A 27,767-nucleotide genomic window follows, 5' to 3' on the forward strand; every position below is an offset into this window, starting at 1 on the left:
ACTTTGTGCCCACCTGCTGGGTGCCTAATTGCCTAATTTTAAGAAAACCATAAATCTTAGTTTTGAACACCCTGTATTATCAGGCACAGCCGCCAAGCACATGGCTGTATTGGGTAACGTCCTTTTCCTATAAGCTCGGAGAAACCGATACCTGGCTTCGCTAAAGGGCTTCTTCCTCTTACTGGGGTTTTACGTGCCAAAACCAGTTCTGATTATGAGGCACGCCGTAGTGGAAGGCTCCGGATTAAGTTTGACAACCTGGTGTTCTTTAACGTGCACTACAACGGAAGCACACGGGCGTTTTTGCATTTCGCCTCCATCGAAATGCGGCCGCCGCGGCCGGGATCCGATCCCGTGATCTCGTGCTCAGCAGCGCAACACCTGAGCTGACTAAGCCACCACGGCGGGCTAGAGGTGTTGCTCTAGCCGTATAAAACGCGGGTTTATCGTGAGCAGAAACGGTGCATTTCGGTAAATCAGAAAGGCTACTATCATCATCATCATCATCATTGACAGAAGCTGACCCCCCCCTCAGAAAAAACCTGGATCCGCCCCTGACTAGGGTACCGAAATGACGCAACCAAATTCACAAGCTACACTTATTCACGTATTAGAAAGCTTACATGCCCTAACTTATGGTATGGATAGTGGCCATCTTAGGGTTTATTTTGTGATCCGATGCAGCCGCTCCCTGTAGTGGTACGTTTGTTTTGCAGAGGGTGACTGGGCTCTGACGTAAAGAAATGACCCCCCTAGTGGTGGCGCCCGAGACTGCACTGCGCAGACTGAAGGAAAGAGAGAGAACACATTCATCATCATCAGCCTATATTTATGTCCACTGCAGGACGAAGGCCTCTCCCTGCGATCTCCAATTACCCCTGTCTTGCGCTAGCGTATTCCAACTTGCGCCTGCGAATTTCCTAACCTCATCATCCCACCTGACTTTCTGCCGTCCTCGACTGCGCTTCCCTTCTCTTGGTATCCATTCTGTAACCCTAATGGTCCACCGGTTATCCATCCTACGCATTACATGGCCTGCCCAGCTCCATTTCTTCCGCTTAATGTCCACTAGAATATCGTCTACCCCCGTTTGTTCTCTGATCCACACCGCTCTCTTCCTGTCTCTTAACGTTACTCGTAGGATTTTTCGTTCCATTGCTCTTTGTGCGGTCCTTAACTTGTTCTCGAGCTTCTTTGTTAACCTCCAAGTTTCTGCCCCGTATGTTAGCACCGGTAGAATGCAATGATTGTACACTTTTCTTTTCACATTATTAGAGAACACATTATTAAGGCTTATGTCTATGTTGGCGGTACGGTGGCTAGATGGGTAGGTGATCCGACCGAGTGTAGTTCACCACTTCTCCGCATCATGACGCAGAAGTGGCGCTGCGGACAGTGTAACGGTTCAGCTGCGCGCAACGTCGGCTGCGCTGTGTAGACGAGCAGCGTGTTTGACAGTATCGCTGCCTCTGCACTAGCTTTAAAGTACGCGTTATATAATGTCGTTTTGAGCAGTGTAGGCAAAGCCAGAATGGGGAACTTGTTATGGTCATCTAGTCAGAAAACACGATATGCTCAAGTCAATTTTCTAGCTTGGCAATTGGTCACATTTATTGTATAAACGCGGCGCTCCAGCCCATTGAATTAAAGACGTGGATGCATTTTTCCATGCATAAAACAATACTGCAATGGTTTAATACGGTATATGGAAACCTGTTTAGGCGATATTTAGTGAGTTCTAATGTTTCAATTTCGATAAATCCAGCTATTGTGTTTATTGCTGCCTCAGTTATGGTATTTAAATTATTACGAGACGAATTGGGTTGGTAAGTGCATATCGTTCACTGTTTGGTTGCAATAAAGTAAAGCAATACGTCTTGCACTATATTAATGAATGTAGTTAAAATAGCAAGAAAAGCTCTCGTAACTTCAGTCAGCAGACGCACCAACATAAATAGCCTAGCGCCAGCAAGGTCGCAACGTTGGTCCACCACATCATAACATTATTCACAGCACACGCCTCAGCTTCAGGTGCTTCCTCTTCTTCCTGTTGTTTTCGCGCGCCATGTTCTTGCCCTTGACAAGAAAGTAAAGGCGTGTAATTGAATATAACTTCGCAACATCGTTTGTGAGCTCTTTCTTGCGCCGCTCACAGCCGTTTAAATTCGGAGGATTCAGCTGCAGAAAGGATGCACTCATTTAAACTGAAGCACAGAGTGAAGGCGTCTTCGAGCGATGCTACCAGGTTTTTTAGTGCTCCAGAAGGGAGCAACAGCCCTGCCCTACTCCTGTGCAGAAGAGAGCAACAGCCCTGACCTACTCATTCTGTTGAATTCAGTAATGTCCCTGAGCAATCGGAGCACGTGGTTCTTTGGAGGAACTTCTTTGCTACATAGCCTGCTATATTAAATATAAGCCTAGAGTCACTTTTCTTTTCCCTGTAGCAGCGCAGCGGTGCTCGATGTCGCAAGCGCTGAGCACCTCATGTGCGGCTTGCAAATTTCCTAGGTCGAGGAACGCTTTTCGGTGTATCGCTTGCTCATTAACGTCACCGATACTGAGCAAGCTACTGAGCTGCCCGGCGAGAACATTTCCGCTGTCAGGAGACCTTGCCTGATTCGTAAATTGCAGTACTCTTTATCACAAATTTAGAGCCCGATTTGCAGTTCAGAGGGAAGCAGTAAGTCAAGGTCCTTGGTGGTCTTTTTCGTGGAGCAATGCCGCCGCTAATTTCGTTGGTCATTTTTCTGACCTGGAACATTCCACATCGTTTAGGAACTTGCAAACAGTACGAGAGACCTGGAGCTCTTCACCTTTGAAACTGACACGAACAGACGACATACAACTATTCCAATACGGGCTTTATTTCTTATTTTATTTTATTATTTTTTTTTTTTGCTCGCCGCCTGCCACCTGTAGCAGACAACGCGCGCTGCGGAACCGTTCTACTGACCGCAGCGCCAATTTTGCGTGATGACGCGGAGAAGCGGTGATCTACGTTCCAGACGCGCCGGTCGGCCCACCTACCCATCTAGCCGCCGTATCAAGGGTGATGTTTGCTAAAATGCGCCGTGACGAAAAATGGCGGACGCCGTAAAGAGTAAGAACACATCTAAAAATGGTCGATTGACATCACATTTTTCAGGAAGGTTCCTGTAAACAAGGTAAATGAGTGACTTTGAAAAGAAAATTTTGTAAATTTCGGTCTGGGTGGGAATCGAACCCGGGCCTCCGCGGTGCGAGACGAACTTCCCTGAAGCCACAACTGCTCCACGGCTGTGGCTTACTAAAGGTGTGCCGAGTGCGTGCCTGACTGTACACGTCACGTGGTCATTGAGACGCACTCGTGCCGAACGTGCGCTCGTCGCCTTCTTCCACAGCTGGCAGGCTTTCGCCTTTACGTTTTACAAACGTGTAACACTTGAATAATTTTTAACGCGATAGCGTTAAGGGCGCCGTGTCTCAGAAAATCCGGAGTCGGCGTGGGCTCGCCGGCGTCGTTGGCGGGACAGGCCCTTCACGCGGCGCAAGGTGTTAGTGAACAAAATTGAATTTTTCAAAGTAAAATACGTCAGAAAAATCGTAAAGTACGACTTAACCACAACCTAAAGATGGGATAGTCAGATTGTAATTTGAATATACGAGGAAACAGCCTGATAAGCAGCCAGGGATCTTTGAATGCTATCTGGTTCCACTCTTAAAGGCGAAGCTTAAGCGTCCTCCAATTTTTTTAAGGTTTGGTGCGTGGGGTCATCCTGAAATAGCAGACGTTTACACTTGTGCTGGTCGCTCGCGTTATTAAGGCGAAATCGTAATATATAACGCCTCATATGTCTCATCGTTCGGTCGACCGTCAACGTCCTCAAGCGAAAACCGTGTCGTCGAAGTGAAATCGTACACGATGACGACTCGATGTAGTAATTCACTTACGTGTGTTACCTACATACAAAAGCTCACACAACAATTCTGATGGTGTGGGGGTCACCGTCGTCATCGCCTTCCATTAGTAAGCAAGCAACGCTCACGCAAGAATTCTGATGGTGCGCGGGTCACCGTCGTCATCGTGTTAATTAAGATAGAGTAAATTCAGGCACTCGAACCCACGACCTTCTGTGGGAGTCGAACCCTCAAGCTTATGTGCGAGTCGAACTCACCACCTTTGCGTTAAGGGGAAGTTAATTAAGGCACAGTTAATTAAGGTAGCGTCAGTTAAGGCACTCGAGCGCGGAATCTTTGGTCGGAAAAATAAAGCAAGTAATAAGAAGTGACAACGCATTTGAATGAGAATTTCAAGTGATTTGATTAATGTCTCTTGAGCGCACAGGCTTTCGCCGTCATCCTTTTTGGCGTATGTTAAAGTGACTGTCAATTTTTGGACCACGGCTGGTCTGGAGCGCGCGTCTATAGCACCTGGGCCTACTCCAGGCCGGCATTGATTGGACTTCCCTTGGCTGACTCACCTGTTGTGTTTTCTTCCGTCGGAGGCCGGGGCGACGCGAACTTTTGTCGCCGAAAGCCCAGTTCGCGCTGGGGAAGAACACTGCATGTTAAAAAGGTGCGAGGCGTAAGACGTCTCGTTAAAGCAGCAAAAGAAATCAAACGGATTCAGACTTTTCGCAGCCTAGAGTAATCTGGAGCCACAAGCGGCTTCCCCTAAGAGTCTCCGCGATCACTTAGTTGTTATCAATGTGTCTGCAAAAGCTTCGTCTTAATCGCGTCGAATCGCTACTAGCTTTTCTACGAACATTACCCTCTACCGGCCATCGAACATACTGTTTTTTGGCGCTTAATTACGCCATTTGGTATTATATCATGTCATTCAATACTTGTGCTTCATATTTCCAGGTCATGGACTTCTAAACCGTAACTCACTTCCAGATATAATCTCGTATCTAATTCCGTTTGCGAAGGACAACCACTTAAAGTTGGCGAAACGAGAGGGATATATTGCATTATGTATGTTGCTCAGATACCATGCGTTTTTTTAGAAATTGCCCTGTACAAAGTATCCAGAGAATGCGAACAGGAATTGTGCCCGTGATTGCCATGCATTTATTGTAAACATGCTTTGAGTTATCAATAAGAAACATCGGCGCCCAAAATTCTTGCGATTTTCTTAATCAAATAGTTCTACTACTCACGGTATGCCAAACACGCTACGCCAATGCCATGCCAAACAAATCTATTTAGAATCAAGTGCGCCTGCAACATTGCTATCCTTCCGTAAGCCATTCTCTATTGGATGGATACGATAAATAAAGAATACAAGTTATAGTCATCACGAATAATCGGAAATAATGAGCGCCGAGCCACTTTTTGTTTCAGTGATCCGACACTAAGAATAGCGCCGTCATTCAGCCGCTTAACACGCCGAGAAGAGTTACTTGCACATATCGTTATTATCAATACTTTTTTAGATGGGATATGCTAAATTGCTCGCCTGTTAAAACACTATAATAGCGAACACTGAAAACATCAGGATTTAAATGATGCTTTCAGAATCTCTACGACTTTCTCGTTCGTAATGTGCTCTCACTCGGAAACAGGTAAGTGTAAGGTGCGATATGATGAGCTTAAGCTTAAACTATTCACCATCATCACTTCCCGCCTTGCATGTCGCATCTTGGTCATGACAACGAAGTAATAGATGTCGCGACAAAAATTAACTTAATCGCTAGAGCTCCATGTGTCGTAACCTCTCGTCACCTTTGACTTAATCAACGACCGCAATGCTTTTAGAGTGCAGCTATTAGGTGCCCGTTCGTGTGGCGAGCGTATTCGTGTCCCTCGGCGCCCCTCGTAACCGAGTGAACGAGCACAGCGAGGAATGAAAGAGCGAACGCGGAGCGCACATTACAGACGGCAATAGCGAACAGAGCGCGAGGATACAAGAGAAGGAGGAGGGTGCAGCAGAACCATGAGGCGGCAAGCGCAGCAGGAGGGTATGGTTTAACTATTTCGAGGAAGAGAAGAGAACGTACTTTGTGAGAAAGAATTGTAAGTATGAAAAAGAGTTACACGCCAAACAATAGTTACTGGAGGAAGACGAGTTGCCAACACTTCATTTGCAATTAAGTTGTAGAATGTAGAAAGAAGACAGAAGTACCGGGTGTCAAATTTACGTCTGCAAAATTTCACCAAGGGCACGCGTAATTCTATGAGATCGTGTGCACTGTGAAAAAAAAAATTAGCAGTGGCTTAGCTCGGCTATGCCAGGATATACGTAGCATGAAGTCCGTTTAAAATCGTGAAGTCCGTCTCGAAGGTCCCAGTCGCACTGGCGCTTTCGCTAAGTTTCACCGTATAGTCAGTCAATCGGCGAGCCTTGACGTCATCGACGGCGTCGCTAAGCCTCCTGGCGACGCCGCTTTGCTAGACGTTCCTCCCTTTGCTCCGGTGTCTCCGCAGCACGTTTAGCCTTCTTCTGTTTGTTCTTCCTACGCTCAACCGCTAATTGCCAGGTAAGTACTTCGGGATCCGATGAGTTAAGATTCTCCAATCTTCTGCGCCGCTGAGCAGCAATTTCGCTCTCCTCCATGGCTATACAACACTGGCAAACGCACCGCTACATGTATACCCCCACTACAGTGGCTAGAATAGGGAAGTGTGACGAAGGCCCCGCCGCTAGCGTGCGCGTTTCAGATGCAGCCGCAAGGCGGCGCTCACGCTAGCATTCACGTCGCCCGACCAGGCCCGATGATCTACTAGCCGGATAAGCTCCCCGATTCGCCATGCGAATTTCCTTTTCTTTACCTCGAATAGCACATCTTGCTCAGCCGCTCGTGTTCGCGAAGATCGCAGCAACATTATAGCGACGTATGCGCCCTATAAATTCGCGTATAACACGTCATTTGCTTTCGAGATCTAGGCCATATTGGCATGTTTACCTCGGAGGCCGCACAGACACGCCTCGAATATTGCTTCACTGCGGTCTTATTTTACGCTCAAATTACTGTCTATAAACGCACGCTTGAACGAAAACAACTGTTCTTGCTTGCAAAGATGAATTTAGTCTGAGTTGTTCGTTAAAGAAAGATGCAATTTGATTTCAATTAAATATATGTAACTGCGCTTAATTGGCATGCACCGATGATTATGTTGCATAGAAAGTTGCCTTGGCTCACTCAATATTTTCACGTTTGTACGATTTCTTGGAAACTGGGATGTTATAAGCGAAATATGGTGCAATTATTGATCATTTTTGCAGCTTCAAAATACTGCATGATTGCTGCCTTCTGTTTGGGTGGGAGCTTGTCGATATTCTTCAGTGCACTTTCTTCAATCGCGTGATTTGCCTGTTTTTGCTGCGTGAGAGCCTCGTCCAAGATTTTCGCTTTGGAGGCGGCGCACCGTAGCTTGGGTCCTTGCCTTTAGCTTCCTGGCGTAATTTTCCTTACGCTTTAGCTGCCTAGCTCGACACCTCTGGTTGAGCAGTAGCCTTCTGAGCTACTTGTAGGCGATGCAGCACTTCTCAGGGCGACTTACAAACCCCTTGCACTTCGTGTGGTAGAGGCTTTCATTCCAGCTTGTCATGTTGGAGCTGCGCGCAAGAGGGAACTCCACCGACCGCTCTGCACCAGAGCAGAGCTTCATGCTGTCAACAGCCTGTAGGAGGGATGCAGGATCGCAGTGCTCATCAAGTGAGAGCTCGACACCGCGTGCAAACACTTGGTGTTCGATCATGCTGTCCCCACCACGAAACAGCACAAGCTTTTGGGCGTGAAGCAAGCTCATGATTGGCCCCGGTAGGCAGACGCTATATGCGACAAAAAGAGAAGTTTCAGAAAAAACGTGCTTATATATAGCCCACTGATTGGACGGCACGATCACATTTTGGTAATCCAGAGTTGGCGGCAAGCGTGGGTGCTTCATCCGATGTGTCGGTTGAGGCCACGTCGATTCGCGATTTTTTCTGTGGAGACGCAAACTGTGGGCCCAACCTTTCTTTCGGATTCCTTTTCTTAGGCACTGGCTTGGAGATGTAGTTGGGGACGTTTGGAAAGATCGTCGCTATCGCATCCAGCTGTAGCAATGGCCTGCTCCTTTCCAGGCGCACCAGCTCACCATGAGTTCCAACTGACGCGACACAATGCTGATCGAAATGGAGTCGCACAGTGGATTCGTCGAGTGGCCTTTCCACTCGAGTATGTGCCTGTCACTTCGGACGTCTCTCGTCTACGTTCACGAGAGCGCACTAATTTTTTGCACGTTGTAACAGTCGTGCGCAGGTACAAAAAAGTGCTTGACGGCGCTTATCTGAGCGGCGCCGCCGAACATACTGCCATAGAATTCCGCAGAAAGCGGGGAACTCGCGGACAATTCGTATCGGCGCATAGCTCGCGTATACGAGTGCGAGCGCACCCGCGGACTGCAATAACGCGGCGACGCGGTTTGCGATAGGGCGCCGGCGAACACATTCCCTTTTAGCATGTACCCCACTGTCTCGCCGACTGGGCAGAAAATGAGAGGCGCTATCATCCGGCGCAGCGTCATACTTGGCTACTGTGCAACGGAGGCGCACAGCTGGGCACGCACCGGCGCCAGTGCGTCTGCCGTGGCTATGACGTCACTCCTTTGGAATGCGCAGACCGGCGAGGCACGCGCGGCGGCGGCGGCTCCGGCGCGCCAGCTGTGCGCCGTGTGACGTCACTGCTCCTCACGCATGCGCAGCACGGCTCTCCAGGAGCCACGCGAAACTGCTCAACCTCGGCCAGTGTAATTCACGCCACAAAAAGTCACAGGCCTGCGCGGCACACACAGCACAGTCACAGCGTAAGCTGGTGGAGCGGCTTAAGAGTAGCTCCAATTTCGGTACCACGCACAACAGGGTCTTCGCGGCGAAGTCTCTTTGCCTCGTTTTGACGAGAACGATCTGAACTGTCCGCCCGGCGGCGACGGCGAGCTGCGCCTTGTAATGCTCTCTGCACAGCAGTCTGCTGAGCCCGATGATGCCTGGTTGTAGCCGCGAACGTAGCTCTACGATTCGCTTCAGCAGCGGTTCGTACCTTGCGAGGAGACGCCATAACGTGTACCGAAGAGGTATCCAGAATACGTGGCGCACATCTCACATCGGGATCGCGTTGATTGAGCGCCTCGTCTAAATCGCATCTCGTCATCTGCGCACGCTGTGTTTGCAGGCACCTTAACTAGATGGCGCCACCATACTGGCGGAGGCTGGGGATCACTTTGCGCGCCTCGTCTGAATCGCATCTCGTCGTCTGCGCCTGCTCACGCTGCGTTTGCAGGCACCTTAACCAGATGGCGCCACCATACTGACGGAGGCTGGGGATCACGTTGATCGCACGCCTCGTCTGAATCGCATCTCGTCGTCTGCGCCTGCGCACGCTGCGTTTGCAGGCGCCTTAACTAGATGGCGCCACCATACTGGTGGAGGCTCGGGTTGTCTGCGCCTGCGCGCCTGCCAAAGGCGCGTTTATAGGGCCTTTTTCCGCTGCCTAATAGCAAGCGCTTGCGTGCCTCAGTGGTTAAGCATCTGACTTCCGCGCAGCGGGCCTGGGTTCGACCCCGGCAGGGTCCGGGTACTTTTTTTCGCATTTCCGGCAATAGCGTTACAGTCACGTACGGCGGTGGCGGCGGCGGACACCATTGCGAACCAAAACGGCTATTGGAATGAACCCATAACAGCTTGCGCTGTAAAAAAAACAAAGAAAGAAAAGAAAACTGGGCATCCCGTTCTCACTTCAGCCGCAGGAGGCTTCGGTTCATCTTGGACGGCTGGGGAGGAGGAAGGCAGCGCCGCGTTGGAATCAGCGGCTGCTTCTGGAGGTTTTTGAGCTTCTTGTTCTTGCGCACCCTTGTCTGGGCTTTTACTCGAGTGCTTCCGAGTCTTGCTGGTGGTAGGCGTGCGCGACATGGCAGAGTCTGAGCTCCTGGGAGAACCAAACGCAAGCGGCATCCGTCAGAATACATTGCTTGCAACAAATGCTACAGATGGTGTGCTAGATTACACAGAGCGAGTTTTTCAACGTATACTATAGAGACGAATGTTATGTAGGGGGATAAGGCTGTTGCAGTGTTGTTTAAGTACACCGTTGCTACTTCGACTATCAAAATTATCTATTCTAGTAAAGTTACGATCAGTTAAGATTAACTATCTAACGTTTTATTAATAAATGATTTGACGAGATTCTGTGAGAAACTTTTCACGTCGTCATAGAAAACAACACATTCGATTGCTTGCACCGCACCGCCATTCCCTGCCAAGGTACAGATTCCGCGACCGCATTTTCAAACACAATTTGGATAATTTTTCACCAGGAAGTAATAGACAAATCAAGGGAATATTTTATATCTTAATGAATGAACTCTCACTAATTGTAGAGGAGACGCGATATATGCGTAAATCAGAATTCAGGTTCGCACAATACTGCAAGTCTCGAAGTCATACATACGGGAATAAACGAAAAGATTCCGCGTTAGCTCGAAGGATATCTCATACAAAAATGGAGGACTGCATCGACAATGAGACACCTTTCAAAAGCCGCCATGTAAGTTATGCAGAAGACAAGCGTAGTTATACCTTGGACCGATATTTGCATAAAGCTTTAAAAAGGCGAAGGCCGGCATGTGTCGCACAAGTGACTCGCATCGCTGTGTACCCTTAAAAATGCTTGTACACAGTGTATTGATCATCAGTAGACTTTAAACCGCTTTCTTTTGTTGAAGTCTTCCACTATTACACAAAAGTGCGCGCACAGGGTATTCATAACATCGTCAACAAATTATCTTCTTTTTCTTCTTTTTTTACTGTTGTGTTCCACAGTTTGTCCAGAACAGGTTGTTTACAGGCGCTCTATAGACAACTGTCAAAGAAAGGATAAGCCCACAATTCCACAGGTTGTCTATAGAACATCTATAAACTCCACAAAAGCAGCCCGTAGACTTTCTCTCGATTGTATCCCTGTGTTCGGGAAGGAGTGTACATATGCTAGTAATTCTGATCCCAAACATTTAAAATGTTGAACGCGTAAAACTTTCAACAGCCATTACTAAGGGGCCGTCTGGTGCCACTGCAATGGCACCAGACGGCACCAGCATCACGCCTGCTCTCCCAGGATGGGAATGATGGACGCTACATAGAATTGGCTAAAGCACTTTATTCTGGCTTCGAACGACTTTGTGACTTTGCAAGTTGACTATTTGTACCAGCATTTGGCAGCGGCGACAGCCAGCGCGCACATCGCCTAAAAGCACGTGTTATTCATCACTGCAGATATCCCGCTGATAGCACTACGCTGCATCGGACGGAAGAGGACGCCGCAGACGCTGCCTCAGAAGTGACGCAAGGACTACGCATCCCGCCCACCAGGACACACCATCTGGACCGGCGTATATAAGGAGCGCACTTGCAAGGGGCCATCACTTGGCAGCAGCGACAGCCAGCACGCACATCGCCTAAAAGCACGTGTTATTCATCACTGCAGATATCCCGCTGATAGCACTATCACATAGGCACTACGCTGCATCGGGCGGAAGAGGACGCCGCAGACGCTGCCTCAGAAGTGACGCAAGGACTGCGCATCCCGCCCACCAGGACACTATCTAGACCGGCGTATATAAAGAGCGCACTTGCAAGGGGGCAAGCATTTGGCAGCAGCGACAGCCAGCGCGCACATCGCCTAAAAGCACGTGTTATTCATCACTGCAGATATCCCGCTGATAGCACTACGCTGCATCGGGCGGAAGAGGACGCCGCAGACGCTGCCTCAGAAGTGACGCAAGGACCTACGCATCCCGCCCACCAGACACCATCTGCACCGGCGTATATAAGGAGCGCACTTGCAAGGGGCCTAGCATTTGGCAGCAGCGACAGGCAGCGCGCACATCGCCTAAAAGCACGTGTTATTCATCACTGCAGATATCCCGCTGATAGCACTACACTGCATCGGACGGAAGAGGACGGCGCAGACGCTGCCTCAGAAGTGACGCAAGGACTACGCATCCCGCCCACCAGGACACCATCTGGACCGGCGTATATAAGGAGCGCACTTGCAAGGGCCTAGCATTTGGCAGCAGCGACAGGCAGCGCGCACATCGCCTAAAAGCACGTGTTATTCATCACTGCAGATATCCCGCTGATAGCACTACGCTGCATCGGACGGAAGAGGACGCCGCAGACGCTGCCTCAGAAGTGACGCAAGGACTACGCATCCCGCCCACCAGGACACCATCTGCACCGGCGTATATAAGGAGCGCACTTGCAAGGGGGCAAGCATTTGGCAGCAGCGACAGCCAGCGCGCACATCGCCTAAAAGCACGTGTTATTCATCACTGCAGATATCCCGCTGATAGCACTACGCTGCATCGGGCGGAAGAGGACGCCGCAGACGCTGCCTCAGAAGTGACGCAAGGACTGCGCATCCCGCCCACCAGGACACCATCTAGACCGGCGTATATAAGGAGCGCACTTGCAAGGGGGCCAGCACTTGGCAGCAGCGACAGCCAGCGCGCACATCGCCTAAAAGCACGTGTTATTCATCACTGCAGATATCCCGCTGATAGCACTACGCTGCATCGGACGGAAGAGGACGCCGCAGACGCTGCCTCAGAAGTGACGCAAGGACTACGCATCCCGCCCACCAGGACACCATCTGGACCGGCGTATATAAGGAGCGCACTTGCAAGGGGCCAGCATTTGGCAGCAGCGACAGCCAGCGCGCACATCGCCTAAAAGCACGTGTTATTCATCACTCCAAGTTTGTTCACTGGCCACGTTTGCCTGAACTCTGTGTCCCTTTCTCGCTGTTGTTGCTGCCATTGAGTGTTATTCAATCATTGACTCTTTTGTGAAAGTGGTATCTACTAACCCATGGCTAAAACAGAGAGAGAGAACCGAAATGACTTGCGGGAGCTGCGCGCTGAATTGAAAGCGGTGACGGACAGTATTAAGTTCATTAACGATGAGTTTGAAGATATGAAGAAGAAATCGAAGGAAGCTTGCCATGAGAGAGAGGCCTTGAGGAAAGATAACGACAGTCTCCGCGCAAAGTGCAAAGAAAATGAAGATGAAATTCCTGCAGAAAAGGCTCGCGCAGTCCGAGCAATATTCACGTAGATCCAATATAGAGATTAAAGGTCTTATGGAAAAAGAAAGCGACAATGTCGGTGCCCTTGTGGCAAAAATTTGTGATGTGATTGGAGAGCCCATTACCGCTACAGATATAGAAATATGTCACCAGGTGCCAACCAGGGAAGCAGGCAAATCGAATGTTTTCGTGCAATTCAGAAGTCGACAAAAGAGAGACACTGTTCTTGAAAAGGCACGGAAGGCAAGGCTAAGGAATAACCAAGTTGGAATTCCCGACGATGCACAGATATTCGTTAATGAACATCTGTGCCCAGCTCTAAAAAGGCTTCTGTGGTTGACCGTAGCAAAGAAAGGCGAGTTTCAATGGAAATTTGCATGGACGAAAAATGGAAAAATCTTTGCGCGGAAGTCCGAAACAGCTAGGGTAGTACACATTCAGTCAGAGAACGACTTGCAAAAGATAGTGTCAAGGGAAATATTTTTGTGGTTACATTTTCTTTGGTTACTTTTGAAGCATAAAATGTATCACGAATACGGTCTGCCTTCTGAAATCACGTTACCTGCGCACACGCAGCCCGTTGTTACTGCGATCCACATGAACTCTCGCTCTCTTGTATGCAAACAGGATGAAATTTCTGCCTTTCTTAGTAGCTTCCATTTTACTTTTGATGTAATCATGTTCTCTGTAACTTGGTGTACTGAAAACAGTGACATGTTAGTGCTGAATGGTTATGCACACTTTTTTTCAAACAGAATGACTCGAGGGGGTGGAGTGGCCACGCACGTTAAGAGCACTATGCAGTGCGATTTAATGCATGAGTTTTCATATGTGACCGCCGATAATAAAACGGTATGCGCAACAACTGCTAGCACTTTATTACTAGTTGTGTACCGTCCCCCTTCTGAAAACGTTCGCAAATTCTTAACATATATTGAAAAAGTGCTCGACTATGCGGCCTCTAATTGCTATCAACTTCTTCTTTGTGGTGATATGAACATTAACGTGCTTGACCTCAACTTATCTCCTTCGTGCTAAGTGTCTATGGTTTTGTAGCGCAATCATCACGCCCACCTGCGTATCTGTACGTAGCCAGTCTGCTCTTGACAATTTCACTGTTAGCGTGGACACGTCAATCCACGCGGCCGGTACTATTAGCTGTGGCATTAGTGACCACTGTCCGGTTTTCATCGTGTGCTCTTACTCTACTCGCAAGAATCAACAGCGTAAATCAATCATGCTAAACAGGCCTATGTCAAGTGAAAGCATCAATTCATTTCGCACATGCGTGCTGAACTGCGACTGGTCTTCCATATATTCCAAAAATGATGCTTCAGAAGCCTAAAATCAGTTCCTGTTGATCTTTCGTCGTATATACAACATTTCGTTTCCATACAAAACAGTAAAATTGAAAAAGAAGATTAGAAAGCCGTGGGTCCGTCCTGAACATGTAAAAATGATCAATAAAAAAAAACAAGTTATTCAGGAAATTTCTGCGTTCGCGCGAACCTTCGGACCTTGCAACATTCAAAAAATACAGAAACAAATTAAACAAAGATTTCGGGAAAACTAAGGATTATCATGACCTGTTTTATGATGCGCCAAAGAAACCATACATAACTTGGAGAATTATAAACGATGTACTTAATCCAAAAAGGTCCGATTCTCCTGAGTTGGAAATAACTTTAAATAATAACAAAATCTCTGGCACTCCATTGGCCGAAGAATTCAACCAGTACTTCACAAACGTGGCGGCAACTACACTGGGCCCCATAGACGCGGGGATCACAGATAAGTGCACGCAAACTATTTTTTTTTTTGAACCAACATATAATGCAGAAGTTTGTCGAACATTCATCGGACTGAAAAACAGTAAAGCAACTGATATTGATGGGTTCCAAGTTAGTCCTGTAAAATACGTGATTGATATTATTGCACCCTACTTAGCAAACATATTTAACTTGGTTTTTTAATCTGGTTCTTTCCCTAGTGCAATGAAAACAGCCGAAGTGTCAGTCATATTCAAGGGTGGTGATAAAAACGACTTAGGCAATTACAGACCGATCTCAATACTGCCAATATTTTCCAAGGGTCTGGAAAAAATTATTTTCTCTCGTCTAAATGGCTTCCTTACGAAACATAACGCTCTAAACGACTGTCAACATGGTTTCCGCAAAGGACGCTCTACCGAAACCGCACCGCTTATCCAGAAGGAATTAATTATCAATAGCCTAGAAAAATAAAACTTAGTTCTCGGAATATTTATTGACTATAGTAAGGCATTTCACCGTCTACAGCACAAAACTCTTTTAACAAAGTTGACGGCCTACGGTGTACGCGGAGTGGCTCATTCTCTGTTGTGTTCATATCTGCTTGATCGTAGGCAGAGCGTTGTCATAGGAAATAGTATTTCCTCCGGCAGGGCAATAGGGTCAGGTGTCCCACAGGGCAGCGTCTTAAGCCCCCTTCTGTTCGACATCTACATTAACGACATGATAGACACGCAGAACGAGGCAACAATCGTTCTATACGCGGATGATACCAGCCTGTTTGTCTCTGGTCCAGTAGCTGACGAGGTCATTCGTAAGGCGAACGCGCTCCTTTCCACTTTATCAGAATGGTCCAGCCACAACGGCTTCAAAATTAATAACATAATATCCAAAGCAATCCTGTTTAGGACCAGGGGTAGACAGGTATCTCTATGCGACGAACTGCTGCTTGATAATGTACCAATTGAGATCGTTAGCGAACATATAAGGTATTTGGTGTCGTTTTCAATACTGTACTGAATTGGACACCCCATGTTGACATGTTGTCGAAATCCTTGGTATCAGCAACAGGTGCCTTGTCACGATGTCGTCATTTCTTTCCGGAAAACGTGAAATTACAAATTTATCAGGCGCTATTTGCGTCACACATTAACTACTGCACGCTTGTGTGGGGCACCACTACAAATACTAGCATACACAAACTTCTTGTTCTTCAGAAACGTGCACTTCGAATTATAGCCAACGTTCCATATCTCCACACAACATTGCAGCTTTTCACCAAATTTAACATAATCAGAGTTACTGAGGTGTATCACTTTCGTCTGCTGTATTCATACTTATTTTCCTCTAAAAAGTTCTCCTCACTTCTGAAATCGCTGTCAGGACTACAACGGCAGTTAAGTGATTAACGCACCCGTAGCCAGGACAAATGGCTTGTCCCGAAAAGGCGTACTAATTACCTAATGCAGTCACTGGTCTACAATGTCCCTTCTCTTTTCAATAAATATGAAAACGAAGGTATTGACGTTCATGCCTTAACCCGGAAAGAAATGAGAAGGCATTTTTTGTTTTCCAATGATCCATGACGCCTGTGCGTGAAAACAAGCGCGCAGATCTAATAAACTGTTGTTAATGTATCGCTATCTTTCTTGGTATACTTATGGTATTTACTCTAGCTTTCATTATGACATGAAGTTGCGTTGTTTTTCTGCTTTTTTACTTTTCAATAACTGTGTCAAACGACCACTGTTGTGCGCAAACTAATATCTATTATGCTTTGATTAATACAACCCATGTACGCTTATATACTTTATTTTGTTGTACGCTGTCTGTAGTGCTGTCATAAAGGGCCTACAGGCACTTTCAAGCAGTTTACACAGCTTTTCGCCTGAAGGACCCCCAACAAATTGAAACAAAATGTTGGAAATAAAGATTTGATTGATTGATTGATTGAATTTGCGTTACAAGTACAACAAGTTGCAGTGATTATGCATGTACTCAGACAATTGTTCAGTTCATGTGCTTAGGGAGATACGATCGCCTGGAAATTTATAAATTTAACGCGCAATAAATAAATCAACATGAACGCTTCAGGTGAAGCGCCAAGATTCGACAAAATCATTTACAGCCCTAACTCCCATACCAACTGAGTACTTGCCACGTCAGAGCTCGCCCTAGCTCCGCCTACTCAAACTGTTTTCGAACACCTGCCTTGGCTGCTGTCACATTTCGCGGAAATACTAGGACCCCAACACCCTCCCTCCCAAATGTCCATCAGACGCAGCTAACGAATTTTCAAAAAATGTTTCAAAGTTTTTATTTCGTATTTACAGAACAGAATCAGAATGGAACTTGTGTCTTTTGTACGTAATGGGCGCTATAACGTGAATCTATCCCAAACTAGCTGTTTCAATTCCATTTCTGCAATCAGTTCTCCACCATCGGTCAAAAATATTGCGGGCTACCCTCACTTCGCATGTCTGTCCCGCGACGTCAAAAAAAAAATGCAAGGAATTTTCAACATCTGATATCACGTTTACACACTGATTTTGCATAGTCAGACGCAACAAAAGAAATATAATTATGTCTTATTACACTCCTTTTCGCATCAGCCCTCCGTTATTGGTCCAATGTGTTTGGGCTGGGCCCACTTCGCGTTTCTTTCACGCGATGTCACAAAACCGCAAAAGCCCGCCACGCCAAAGTGACGTTTGCGTATTAAACATGCATTAATATTTCGAACAAAACATTTTCTTTTTCGGAATAGACGGAGACTACCCCGTTCCCAAAGAAACAGAAGATGTCTGCCCACCGATCGCTCTGGCATTGGATACTCGAGCTGGCGAGGAGAACGAATTTATTTCCGTATAATAAAATTTTATTGCGATAGCAATTATATGGACACTCCAAACACATTTCTGCCGTCGCCGTCGTCGCCGTCGCGGGATGTTCCGTATAAAGTCCAAAAACGATAACATCATCGCCGTGCGCCGTACGCTGTATGTGCGAATGAAAGCTTGCGAGGGTCAGACGACGATCGCGGCTCAACCTGGCGCACGCGAGGGATAAAGGCGGGTGGAAGCGCGCCGTCTTCTGTGGCGCGCGAGGCCCGGTGGAGGGAGGAAAGGGAGGGGGGGGGGGGCGTTCTACTCCTGCGACTGCTGCTCCCGGCGCGGCTGCGCGGGTGCCATATCTTGACACCGATGTGCGACGTTGACAAAGTGTGCGCCCGCGCGGGTCTGATCTTCAAAGCGATCTGCGATGTGGACAAAGTGCATGTGCCGAGTTCGAGTAGCTTCGTATGCGCTGTGCTTTCGACGTTTAGTTCGCGTTGAAGCAAGAGACAGCACGAATGTCAATTTGCTCGGTGCTGCTGCCGCGCTTCCTGACTGCCGCGTTTTGGCAGCGAGTTTCCGCGGTCGTTGAGCGAGATACGTTCATGTTTACCTGTGCGCGCGTGACGCCGTGTTTGTTAATTTAGTTAGTAATCGAATGTTTGCAAGTTTCTACGGCCTATACAGCTAATATCCTTACTTCGTATGGCTGTCTACTAATTTGCTATCGCAATCGATGCTTCGCCTTTCGGGCGAAACTGCGACTTTTTTTACGTCGAAATATAACGTTGATGAGACCACTTCGACACGTATACGACATTGCTCTGCCAACTTTTCTTCGCCAAGGATCCGTTTTCGTTTCAGTTTTAACCTTTCCGTTGCACACCGCCGCGATTTTCGACCAGCCACCGCATGATAAGCAAGCGGAAGCGGGCCAATCGCAGACGCTGCCACGACCCTCCTCATTCGGTTATCTACTTTCACTGGGCTAGCTCGACCTCAACGAAACCCTCTCCACTTCTGCGTGCTGGTCGCCTCTAGTCCGCCAATTAAATAAGAACACCTTGTCAAGGTAGGCAAGAAAAGTTACCTCCTATAAACGAGGAGAGCATTGGACTGGGCGGCTCAAACAACGCTGCGGGTCACCACCCGATGCTTGCGTCGGCGGTTACGTAAGTTTGACGTCAGGAGATAGAAATAAAAACAGACTGGAACAGTCTTGCTTTATAGGGCCCCATATTTGCCAAATATATATGGAAAAAAAAGAGAGAGAGACAAATTGAGCATGCAGGCTGTGCCGTGTATGTTTACCTTCCGCATCTATAGCTCGTTCGTTCGCGAGAAATAACTAGCGGTGCGCACAGCAGACCACTTCCCTTAAGCCAGTGGCCTAGCCGGAAATCTTGTTCGGGGGGGGGGGGGGGGGGGGGGGGCTCGCGTTGCAGCGCGGCCTCCTCCTTATAGAATTTGTCGAGGGATCAAATACATGAACAACTGCATTGCCATTGTATATTAGATGCTGCAAACGAATTATTGAACGCAACTGTCATGCCAAGTAAAATATGTGTTTTTTGTAACAGAATACATTCGTATGTGCCAAAAATTGTGGCAGAAATAACTGATATCAATGCTTCCTCGTTTTTTTTTTTGTCTATTTAATAAGTAAAGAAAATATCACACGAACTTGAGAACTATATCAGTTGGAAACCAGCAAAGCAGTGCATGCATCTGATATGAAAAACGTAAAGGCCATGAAATGGACAAGTTAAGGAGAAATATTTTGATGAATCTTTGTCATTCAAGAACCTTGTTTACATTTTTGTACATATGCAATGCCCAGAGAAAACTCAATGACGCTGTCCTTCGTAGCAGTGGATTGCGCAGCAGCAGTTACCGGTCGCGTATTGCACCGAAATTATAGTTGCAACAGTGAGTACATATAAAAAGCAGGAGTTCTGAAAAATATACATTACAAATGCGAAGATAGAATGCAATTTACAAATGCGAATATAGAATGCAATTTACAAATGCGAAGATATAACTTGATAAAGGGCAAACATGTGACGCTGGAAACAAAGTTCACTGCTTGTATACACAAAACCTCGCAACAAGGTATTTAAATATACGTATAAGTCTCCAATACATCTACATATCTAAGCAAATGTCACTGTATATACATGGTGTCCCACTGCCCCAGCTATCATGCAGCACGATTTAAAAAAAAGAGAGGAACGGCGTTACAGGAAGCATAGAAAGACAGACGATCCAGGCAAGAACAAAACAATGATCGCAGAAATCGTGATATGTACTTGGGCGATGCTGCGGTCGCGACAGCACCACATGGGTAGAATAATAGAGGAAGGTGCAGAAATCAGTACGAAAATGTCTATTTTAACTGCCTGCACAGCGGCAACAATTATACTGCACCCGAAATTAAAGAAGGATATTGCTTCATTTGAAAAAAAAAAGTAAAATCAGGTAGCTAAAATGGAAAGAAAAGGACAAACGAAGGATGCGGCAAGTTGAACTACCCAATATCGGAGTGTGTTTGTTGGGAAACGCCACGTGGGCCGGCTTTCAATGAGCAAGGTCGGTCAAAACTGGTTATTGATGTCCTCGTAATTTTCGCATTCGCATGATAATTTTGGTCATGATGCTAACTGTTAGAATAAACGGCGAAAATTTCTGCGCTTTTAAAAGCTAACGAACAGTCATTCATTTTCTTAATTACGAGTTTATGAACCTGAAGGAACAGAGCTTTTTACTTGCATTGATTTTTGCTGCTTCGCTATCTAGAGGACAAACTTCACTCGGCGGGGAAGTTTAGTGATGCCGTCAATGACTTCGGACACGTTGATGCCTCGGACATCGTAGAGCGCAAGTAGATTTTTTAGTAATCTCATGTTTGAAAATATTCTCTCTGCGCTGGCAGTGGTTACTGGAAGGGTGACTAGAATCTGCAGTAGTTTGTACACATTTGCATCGAACCTGCAGTCGCAATGAAAGAGGGCATTTATTCCGGTGCTAAAACCTAAAAACACTTCTTCGATGTCACTGGGCATCCTTGTTTAGGTACCTTGCACAAACAGTAAGCTGTTCGATTCCAGAAATATCCGTCGTTTCGTCAGCAGGTACGGAGAAGCAACCTGCAGCATTTAGTTTTTCATCTAGGCTTTCTTGGATAATTTCACCACAAATTGCTATATTTTGGTTTTGTACATCTGGGCTTAAATACGAGGCATTACTGGGGCTACTTTCCAAATGGTTCTTCAGATATGTATCTCCACAATCAGCTCGTATTCTAAGAAGTGCTCTGAAAATACCAGTATTTTCAGCGGGGGCTTTGCTTAAATCCATAGGACCACTGTCCCTATGGCACAGTGTAGGAGTTGGGAGTCGTGGCCTCGGAGTCCGACGTCAAACTGCGGGTTGCTCTCTAGCCTACGCCACCAGTGCGTCTCGCCACCAGTTGTAAGAGTTGGAGTCGGGCATATCTAAAGTGGTAGCTGGCCCATGCCGTCGTCCGCCTCATCCGCGCTGAAGACGTCGTTGAAGGGAGGAACATGTTCTCATCGAGAACGAAGAGTACTGGGTTTATTTACATTATTTACATGAGAAGTAGGAGAACGAGACGTTACGTCTCATCAGTCTAGCATGACTGGATCGAAGCACCCTGGATCGAAGCACACCCTACATCTCAGGGCGGTTTGGAGAGCACTCCCGATGGCCCGCAAAAGTCCGCTTAAAGCCCCCTCTGGCCAAGCTGCGGTCCCACCACCCTCCAATCGGAGCGTCGAGAGTCACCGAAGGGTCCGCCTTGAGGGCGAGAGTGGGCATAATCCCCCGGCGCCTTCGTTTGCCGACCACATTCGGAGAAGTACCCTCGGGCACACACTGCTCACTCCCCCACAGAAAAGAGGGGACACTCGTAGACAGGCGGCTTCGCGCCTGACTTGAACTGACACGTCTGTTGTTCCTGGGATGGGCCAGCCATCGACGGGTTTGTTTGAAGAACGGCCTTGGCGGCCAGATGGTCTGTCGAGCGGCCGTGAGAAAGCGTCGTAGTAGCAGCCCTTTTCCAAGAGTCTCCTCCTCCTAACGTCGTGGTCGGCGCCCGGGTGACACATATTCTTTGAAAGGTGTATAGGCATGGTGTCGCCGCTGATCTTTCCCGGCGGGACGTTTTTCAGCCTCCCGAAGCGATTCGTCACAGGCAATCAGGCGATACTTCAAGATCGCTGCCCCCGCTGGTCGCCGAACGAAACAACGGAGAGCCAGACCCTGTCGCCCGCAAAAAAGAACTGCCTCAATAATAGGCCGTTAACTTTGTTCTATTTCTCTTATTTTACTTTACCTGCCCCGGTCCAGCTAATCGATAACATTGGGCGCGCTTCCTGAAAATGTTTGGAGAACAGCTGACAGTCACGGTGATATTTAGCATTTTAGTGTGTGTGGAAGATTGCGAGCGCATGCTTCCGTTTCTGGAACGGCTTGGATACGAGGGCTCCAGTGCGCGCATGTTGGCCCAAGTTTATAAGAACATTAAACCCATAAAGTTCCAGAATTAAAAATCTAAAGCACGCCTTTGTAAATATCAGTGCACCTTTCACGTCAAAAGTTTATGAGAACTTTATACCCATAAAGTTTCGGAATTGAAATCCATGCGCTCCGTAGATTCCGCGGCCGCTGCGAGATGCCGCGACGCACCCGCTCGCTATCGACAAGCCCTTGAAACTTTATGCTCGGATTGGGCTCCTAGCGTTATGTGACTCCAGTTGCATGGGCACTGCCACGAAATCCAGCGCGAGTTCGCAATGTTCGTGCCGAAATGTCTTTTCGAGCACAAAAAAAGCAATTGTAAGCAAAATGCAGAATGGTTCCCGGTACCGCTGGTTGTTTTGGTCGGCGGTGCATGACAGCCCGAAAGAATCTCGAGGGGGGGGGGGGGGGGCGGCTGAAGCCCTAGCAGACCCCCACCCCCCCCTGGCTACACCCCTCGCTATTGCGACTCACTTTCCGGCTCCATCGTCGTTGGACACCGCGCTCCGGTTCTTGCCGTCACGCGACTTGCGTTTCTTGCGGCTCTTGCGGCTTTTGGTCTCCGTCTGCCCCTCCGCCTGCGCGGACATCGAAGTTTCGCCATCAGGTTTGTTCGGAGCATCCATGACTTCGAAGAACCGTCGTGCGGATCAGAAGGGTCCACCGATTTGCAACGCAGAGAACATTGTTGATGGCAATGACCTAGGTAACCATGGCCTATACCCACTGTGGGCGAAAGAGAAACAGTCGGGCGAACGTCTTTTTATACATAAATATTTTTTCAGGTTCTTTCATTCACTGCCCCCAGGTAGGCAATTCACCTTTCCAGCGTATCGTTTATCCCCCTCTAAGGCATCTTAATTCTGTGTATCAACGACATGTCTATTCAACTACATAAGTTGTTTATTCATGTACCGTAAAGGCCCAAAAACATTACATAGGGGTGTTACAATAAATCACAAATACTGACAGTAGACGCATTGAAACAGGTGATGCACGCTAAGTAAAAGCAAGAGCACAAGTAAAAAAATGAAACACAAGCCGTAAAAGCAATTACAACGACACATCCTAAACCTTCCTAAACACATCCTAACCATTAAGATGGGTGTTACACAACAGCATGGTTACTTCGAATAAGTAATTCAAACGAAAATTGCTTGTTGAAATAGGTACACATACCAGCATATACAGCAGGTAACAATAAAAAACAGAACCAGATAATATATATATATATATATATATATATATATATATATATATATATTAAGCAGTACAAGGAACTCGGTAGTCACCTAAAACAAAGCCATTTACGCAAGGAACATCAAAATATGGTAATGAAATAAAAATGTGAAACGAGAAAAAGAGCACTAGATCACAATGACGTCATGAACGATTGAGCAAGAAAATGCTATGTGTGTACGCTAAAGTAGTGTTTTAGTTTTTCTAGGAAATTATCATGACTTAGAGCGGATACGATTTCATTTGGTAATTACTTCATTGATATACTGCGAGAAAGAACGGCGAGTAACTCAAGAAGTTAGTACGCGCCAGAACGGAATGCACTTTAACACGATCAAGGCGCGGGAAGATACGATGGGCGAGCCTGATGCGGCATGCGCTGAAGGACGACCTGCAGTGATAAAGCTTGTGAAAATGGGAAAGAAGTGCTATGAGTCTAATTATTTTCTTGACAGGGAAGATGTGGAGAATTTTTAATGTTGGTGATGCTTGAGCTTCGTGAGCAATTTCTAGTAATGAAGCGGACTGATTTGTTTTGGACTGAATCGAGCTTGTTTATGAGGTACGACTGATGTGGGTTCCAAATAAAAGACGCGTACTCCATTTTTGAACGAACCAGTGTCGTATAGGCTAATAACTTAGTGGACTGGTTTGCCGAGTAAAGGTTACGCCTGATGTAGCCAAGGGTTTTCACGTGCTGCTAGTATTTGCGTTGATGTGTTGATTGCATGAAACGTTTGAAGATAAATGAATTCCTAAGTATTTGATTGTGTGTGCATGTGCAATAGTAACGCCATTCATCGAGCAATTGGTAAGATTCGAGGTAGTAGCTCTAGTGAAAGCTACAGCCTCAGTTTCTGAAACAATTTTTTTTCTATTTGCCACTGTCTACACCAGTGGTTAATTTTCGTGAGGTGAGATTGCAAAGTGTCAGTGGCGGAAGGACTAGTCATTCATCTATAAATTACGAAACCATATGCAAATAGTCTAACTGTGGATGTAATGCTATTGCTGATGTTGACCTATAGCCGGAATAAAATAGGTCCCAGTACAGAGCCCTGCGACACTCCAGATTTTACTTGTGATCGACCAGAAGAAAATTCATTAGCAGTACCGGTACCGGTAATTGGTACCGGTTAGTTAAGAAGTTACTAATCCAATTCGTACTCCTACTATTTATAATAAAATAGCGAAGTTTCATTAATAAACGGTTATGAGCTACCTTGTCGAAAGCCTTCGCAAAATCAATAAATATGGCATCTATGTGTGATGAGTCGTTAACAGCTTGGTATAAGCCGGAGACTAGCTGGAATAACTGCGACCCGCATGAGCGACCCGGCTAGAACCCGTGTTGGTTAATGGAAAGAAGATTGTGCTCCGTTAGATATTTCATAATTGCTGATGATATCATGTGTTCTAATAGTTTACATGGAATACTGGTCAGCGAAATGGGTCTGTAGTTAGAGCCAGATGATGGGTAACCGGACTTGATTGAAGTTATTTTAGCTATTTTCCCTCCGTCAGGAACGCATCCTGAATCAATAGATTGTTGAAAAAGACAGGCGAAAATGTGAAATATCAATGGTTTAGTTATTTTTAGTAGTTCTGGACAGATTCCGTCTGGACCCGCAGCCGAGCTGTTAGAAGGACGATCAATAGAATCTTCTACGCCCTTATGAGTGATTGTGATGTCATTCATGATAGAGGCAACAGAACCGAAGTCAATATTAGCTGGAACAGGGAGTTCACTTGTAAAAACGGAACAAAGGAAATAATTTAATGCAGTAGCGACCTCTGATTGTGGAAGAAACTCGTTCTTTCAATATGCATAGGAAGCAGGATTGTGGCGGTTTGGGGTTTATTACTTTCCAAAATTTTGTGTGTTGCTTGCTAACACGTTGGAAATTTTATGTTCCAGAAATTTGTCTTTAGCTGCTTCAATTTCGGTTTTGCATAACTTTGATTATTCCCAGTAGCACTTCCGGGCATCATCAGATGTCAACAGTTTAGCTTTTGAATATGAGCGTTTTCTTTTATTAATACAGCGCCTTACGTGAGAGGTGAACCACGCGCTTCCAGTAGACAGAGTTCTTTGTATTTTTTGGAAGGTAGTTTTCTTTAAGTTCAGTCAGCTTATTACAAACAATCATCCAGTTATCGTTGCTATCACGATCATGCATGCCACTCGAGAATTCAACGCAAGATGAGAGGTGATTGGTGATCATTTCAACATTTGCTCGCGCATAATCATAAATTGTTTTCTTTTCTTGTACACTTTTTTACGCTTTAGCTCGTATTCACAATGGAGGACGTTGTGATCACTTATGCAATCTAACACATGAACACACACGTTGACGGGTAGAGTGATCCGCGCAAGATCCAAGATAGCATCTCCCGTGTTGTCAAGCAAACTATTTGGCTTAATCCGTATGAAGAAATGACGTCAAGAAAATCCTTATTTTCATCTTTCCTTGGACCACTTTGGGCTGTACCCGTCCGCAGATAACACCAGGATAATTAAAGTCACCCGCAAGAATAAGAGGTGAGCCAAGAAATTTGTTACACACAAAGGTTAACGATAAGCTTAGCGATTTAATAAATGTGTCTTGTGAGTCAGGCGGACAGTAAGAAACCGCAATGGCACAAGTTACACATGAAAGCTGGAGCATGACCCACAAGATTCCAATACCGGCACCCGTGTAAAGTAGGCGCGCCATAGAGTAACACACGGATTACAATAGTGGCCATTCCAGCCTAAAAGCGGCTGAGCTACGCAGCTTCATGCCGCCCGCTAGAGGGCAATACAACATTCCCTGTCTCGAAGGGAACGAGCGTACTAGTTGTCTACTGTAGTAATTTTTGTAGTGCACTACACGTCTACTTGTCTATGCGGCTGTAGACGTAGAAGTTATCAACGGGATCAGCCGGCCGTGAGCGGTGGATGATAAGACTAGTATAGAATAAAGCATAACGCATTGCTACAAAATACCGGCAAGGTATCAGGTAAGGCGACGCTATAAAAGATGTGCGAGGACGTCTCCGTGGTCTTCGCTGGGTTCGTCTGCATGAACGTCTGTCTGCTTGGCTGCTGCTTGGTAAGAACGCCTTCATTACGTTCTTTTTTTTTTTTCCTTCATTACTTTGCAAATTGATTATGTATTTGTCACTTCAGCCGTAAGTTGACATTTGTCGCATTGTGCTGTTCGGCGCAGAGAGCTTTTTTGTGTTCTTCACTTCGCGCATGATGTTCGTTGATTGCTTCACATTATGTAAGAAACAGCAATTTGGAATGGTGTGCAGCACGTTTGCGAGAAAATAGTTTCATGGTGCGAGAAAGTGAGTCGGCACACGCCGGTATACGTAGTCTGAATTCAATGCACGTGTCTGCAATTTTGTGAAAGAATGCAGTTATGCTTAGGATGGTTATTCGTGGCTTGCGCAGATGGCTTGAAGCCATTGTTACGAGCGCAATTAGAGGGAACTTGCGAATTGAGAAGCATGTTTGTAAGCTGTGGCTATGACGTATTCTGAATAAAGACTCCTGCCTCAGTAGTGCATGCATGGCACCGAAGGTTGCTTCCTTTTTTTTTAGCTGCGGCAATTGCACGTGACGCTTTTCGCGAAGGGGCGATGTGAAGTGCGTAGGTGACAATTTGTGCGAGGGCGGGAGAGAAGACATAACCAATAGTTTTTTTTTTCAGGTCATGAAGACCATAGTCAAGTACTACGATTATTACTGCTGTGTTGCGAGGTGCAGTAACATCGGCAGGACAGGGAGAGAGCGTGGTTGGCTGACAACTGCAGTGAGCAGCCTTCATTCCTTGCTTGCTATGCAGCCCGAAACTACCACTTAATAAGAAAGGTTAGGCTTCAAAGGACGAGCGCTGTTTTCCTCTTTAATGCTAATGCTGTCTTCTGCAGTTTTACTGTTTGTGGGGTTTTTCATAATATCGCCTGTTTATTCCTTTTGTGAAACTTATTCTCAACAAAAGGCACCTGTATTGGCATGTCAGTTTAGCAGATTGCTTGAAGCAGCTTTATTACGAGCGCAATTAGAGAGAACTTGTGAATTGAGAAGAATGTTTGTAAGCTGTGGCTACGACGTATTTTCAATAAACACTCCTGCCTCAGTAGTGCATACATGGCACCAAAGGTTGCTTTTTTTTTTATCTGCGGCAATTGCACGTGACGCTTTTCGCGAAAGGGCGATGTGAAGTGCGTAGGAGAAAATTTCTGCGAAGACGGGAGAGAAGACATAACACTTTTTTTTTTCAGGTGATGCCGTCCGGATTGAAGTACTACGGGAATTACTGCTGTGTTGCGTGGTGCAGTAACAACGG

General features: G+C 46.6%; 1 protein-coding gene across 1 annotated transcript in view; it reads right to left on the reverse strand.

Moving 5' to 3' along the window:
- The window catches only part of LOC119456606 (acetylcholinesterase), a 49,118-nt gene extending 39,244 nt beyond the window's left edge, over positions 1-9,874 (reverse strand). Inside the window, exons 1-2 of the mRNA XM_049668982.1 lie at positions 9,701-9,874; positions 7,490-7,605 (exon numbers count right to left, since the gene is read on the reverse strand). Of these exons, the coding sequence (XP_049524939.1) occupies positions 7,490-7,605; positions 9,701-9,874 (290 nt within the window). The remainder of the gene's footprint in view (positions 1-7,489; positions 7,606-9,700) is intronic.
- Between the last annotated feature and the right edge of the window lie 17,893 nt (positions 9,875-27,767).

The sequence above is a fragment of the Dermacentor silvarum genome, chromosome 6 (genome assembly GCF_013339745.2).
Source record: "Dermacentor silvarum isolate Dsil-2018 chromosome 6, BIME_Dsil_1.4, whole genome shotgun sequence".
NCBI classification, from domain to species: Eukaryota; Metazoa; Arthropoda; class Arachnida; order Ixodida; family Ixodidae; genus Dermacentor; species Dermacentor silvarum.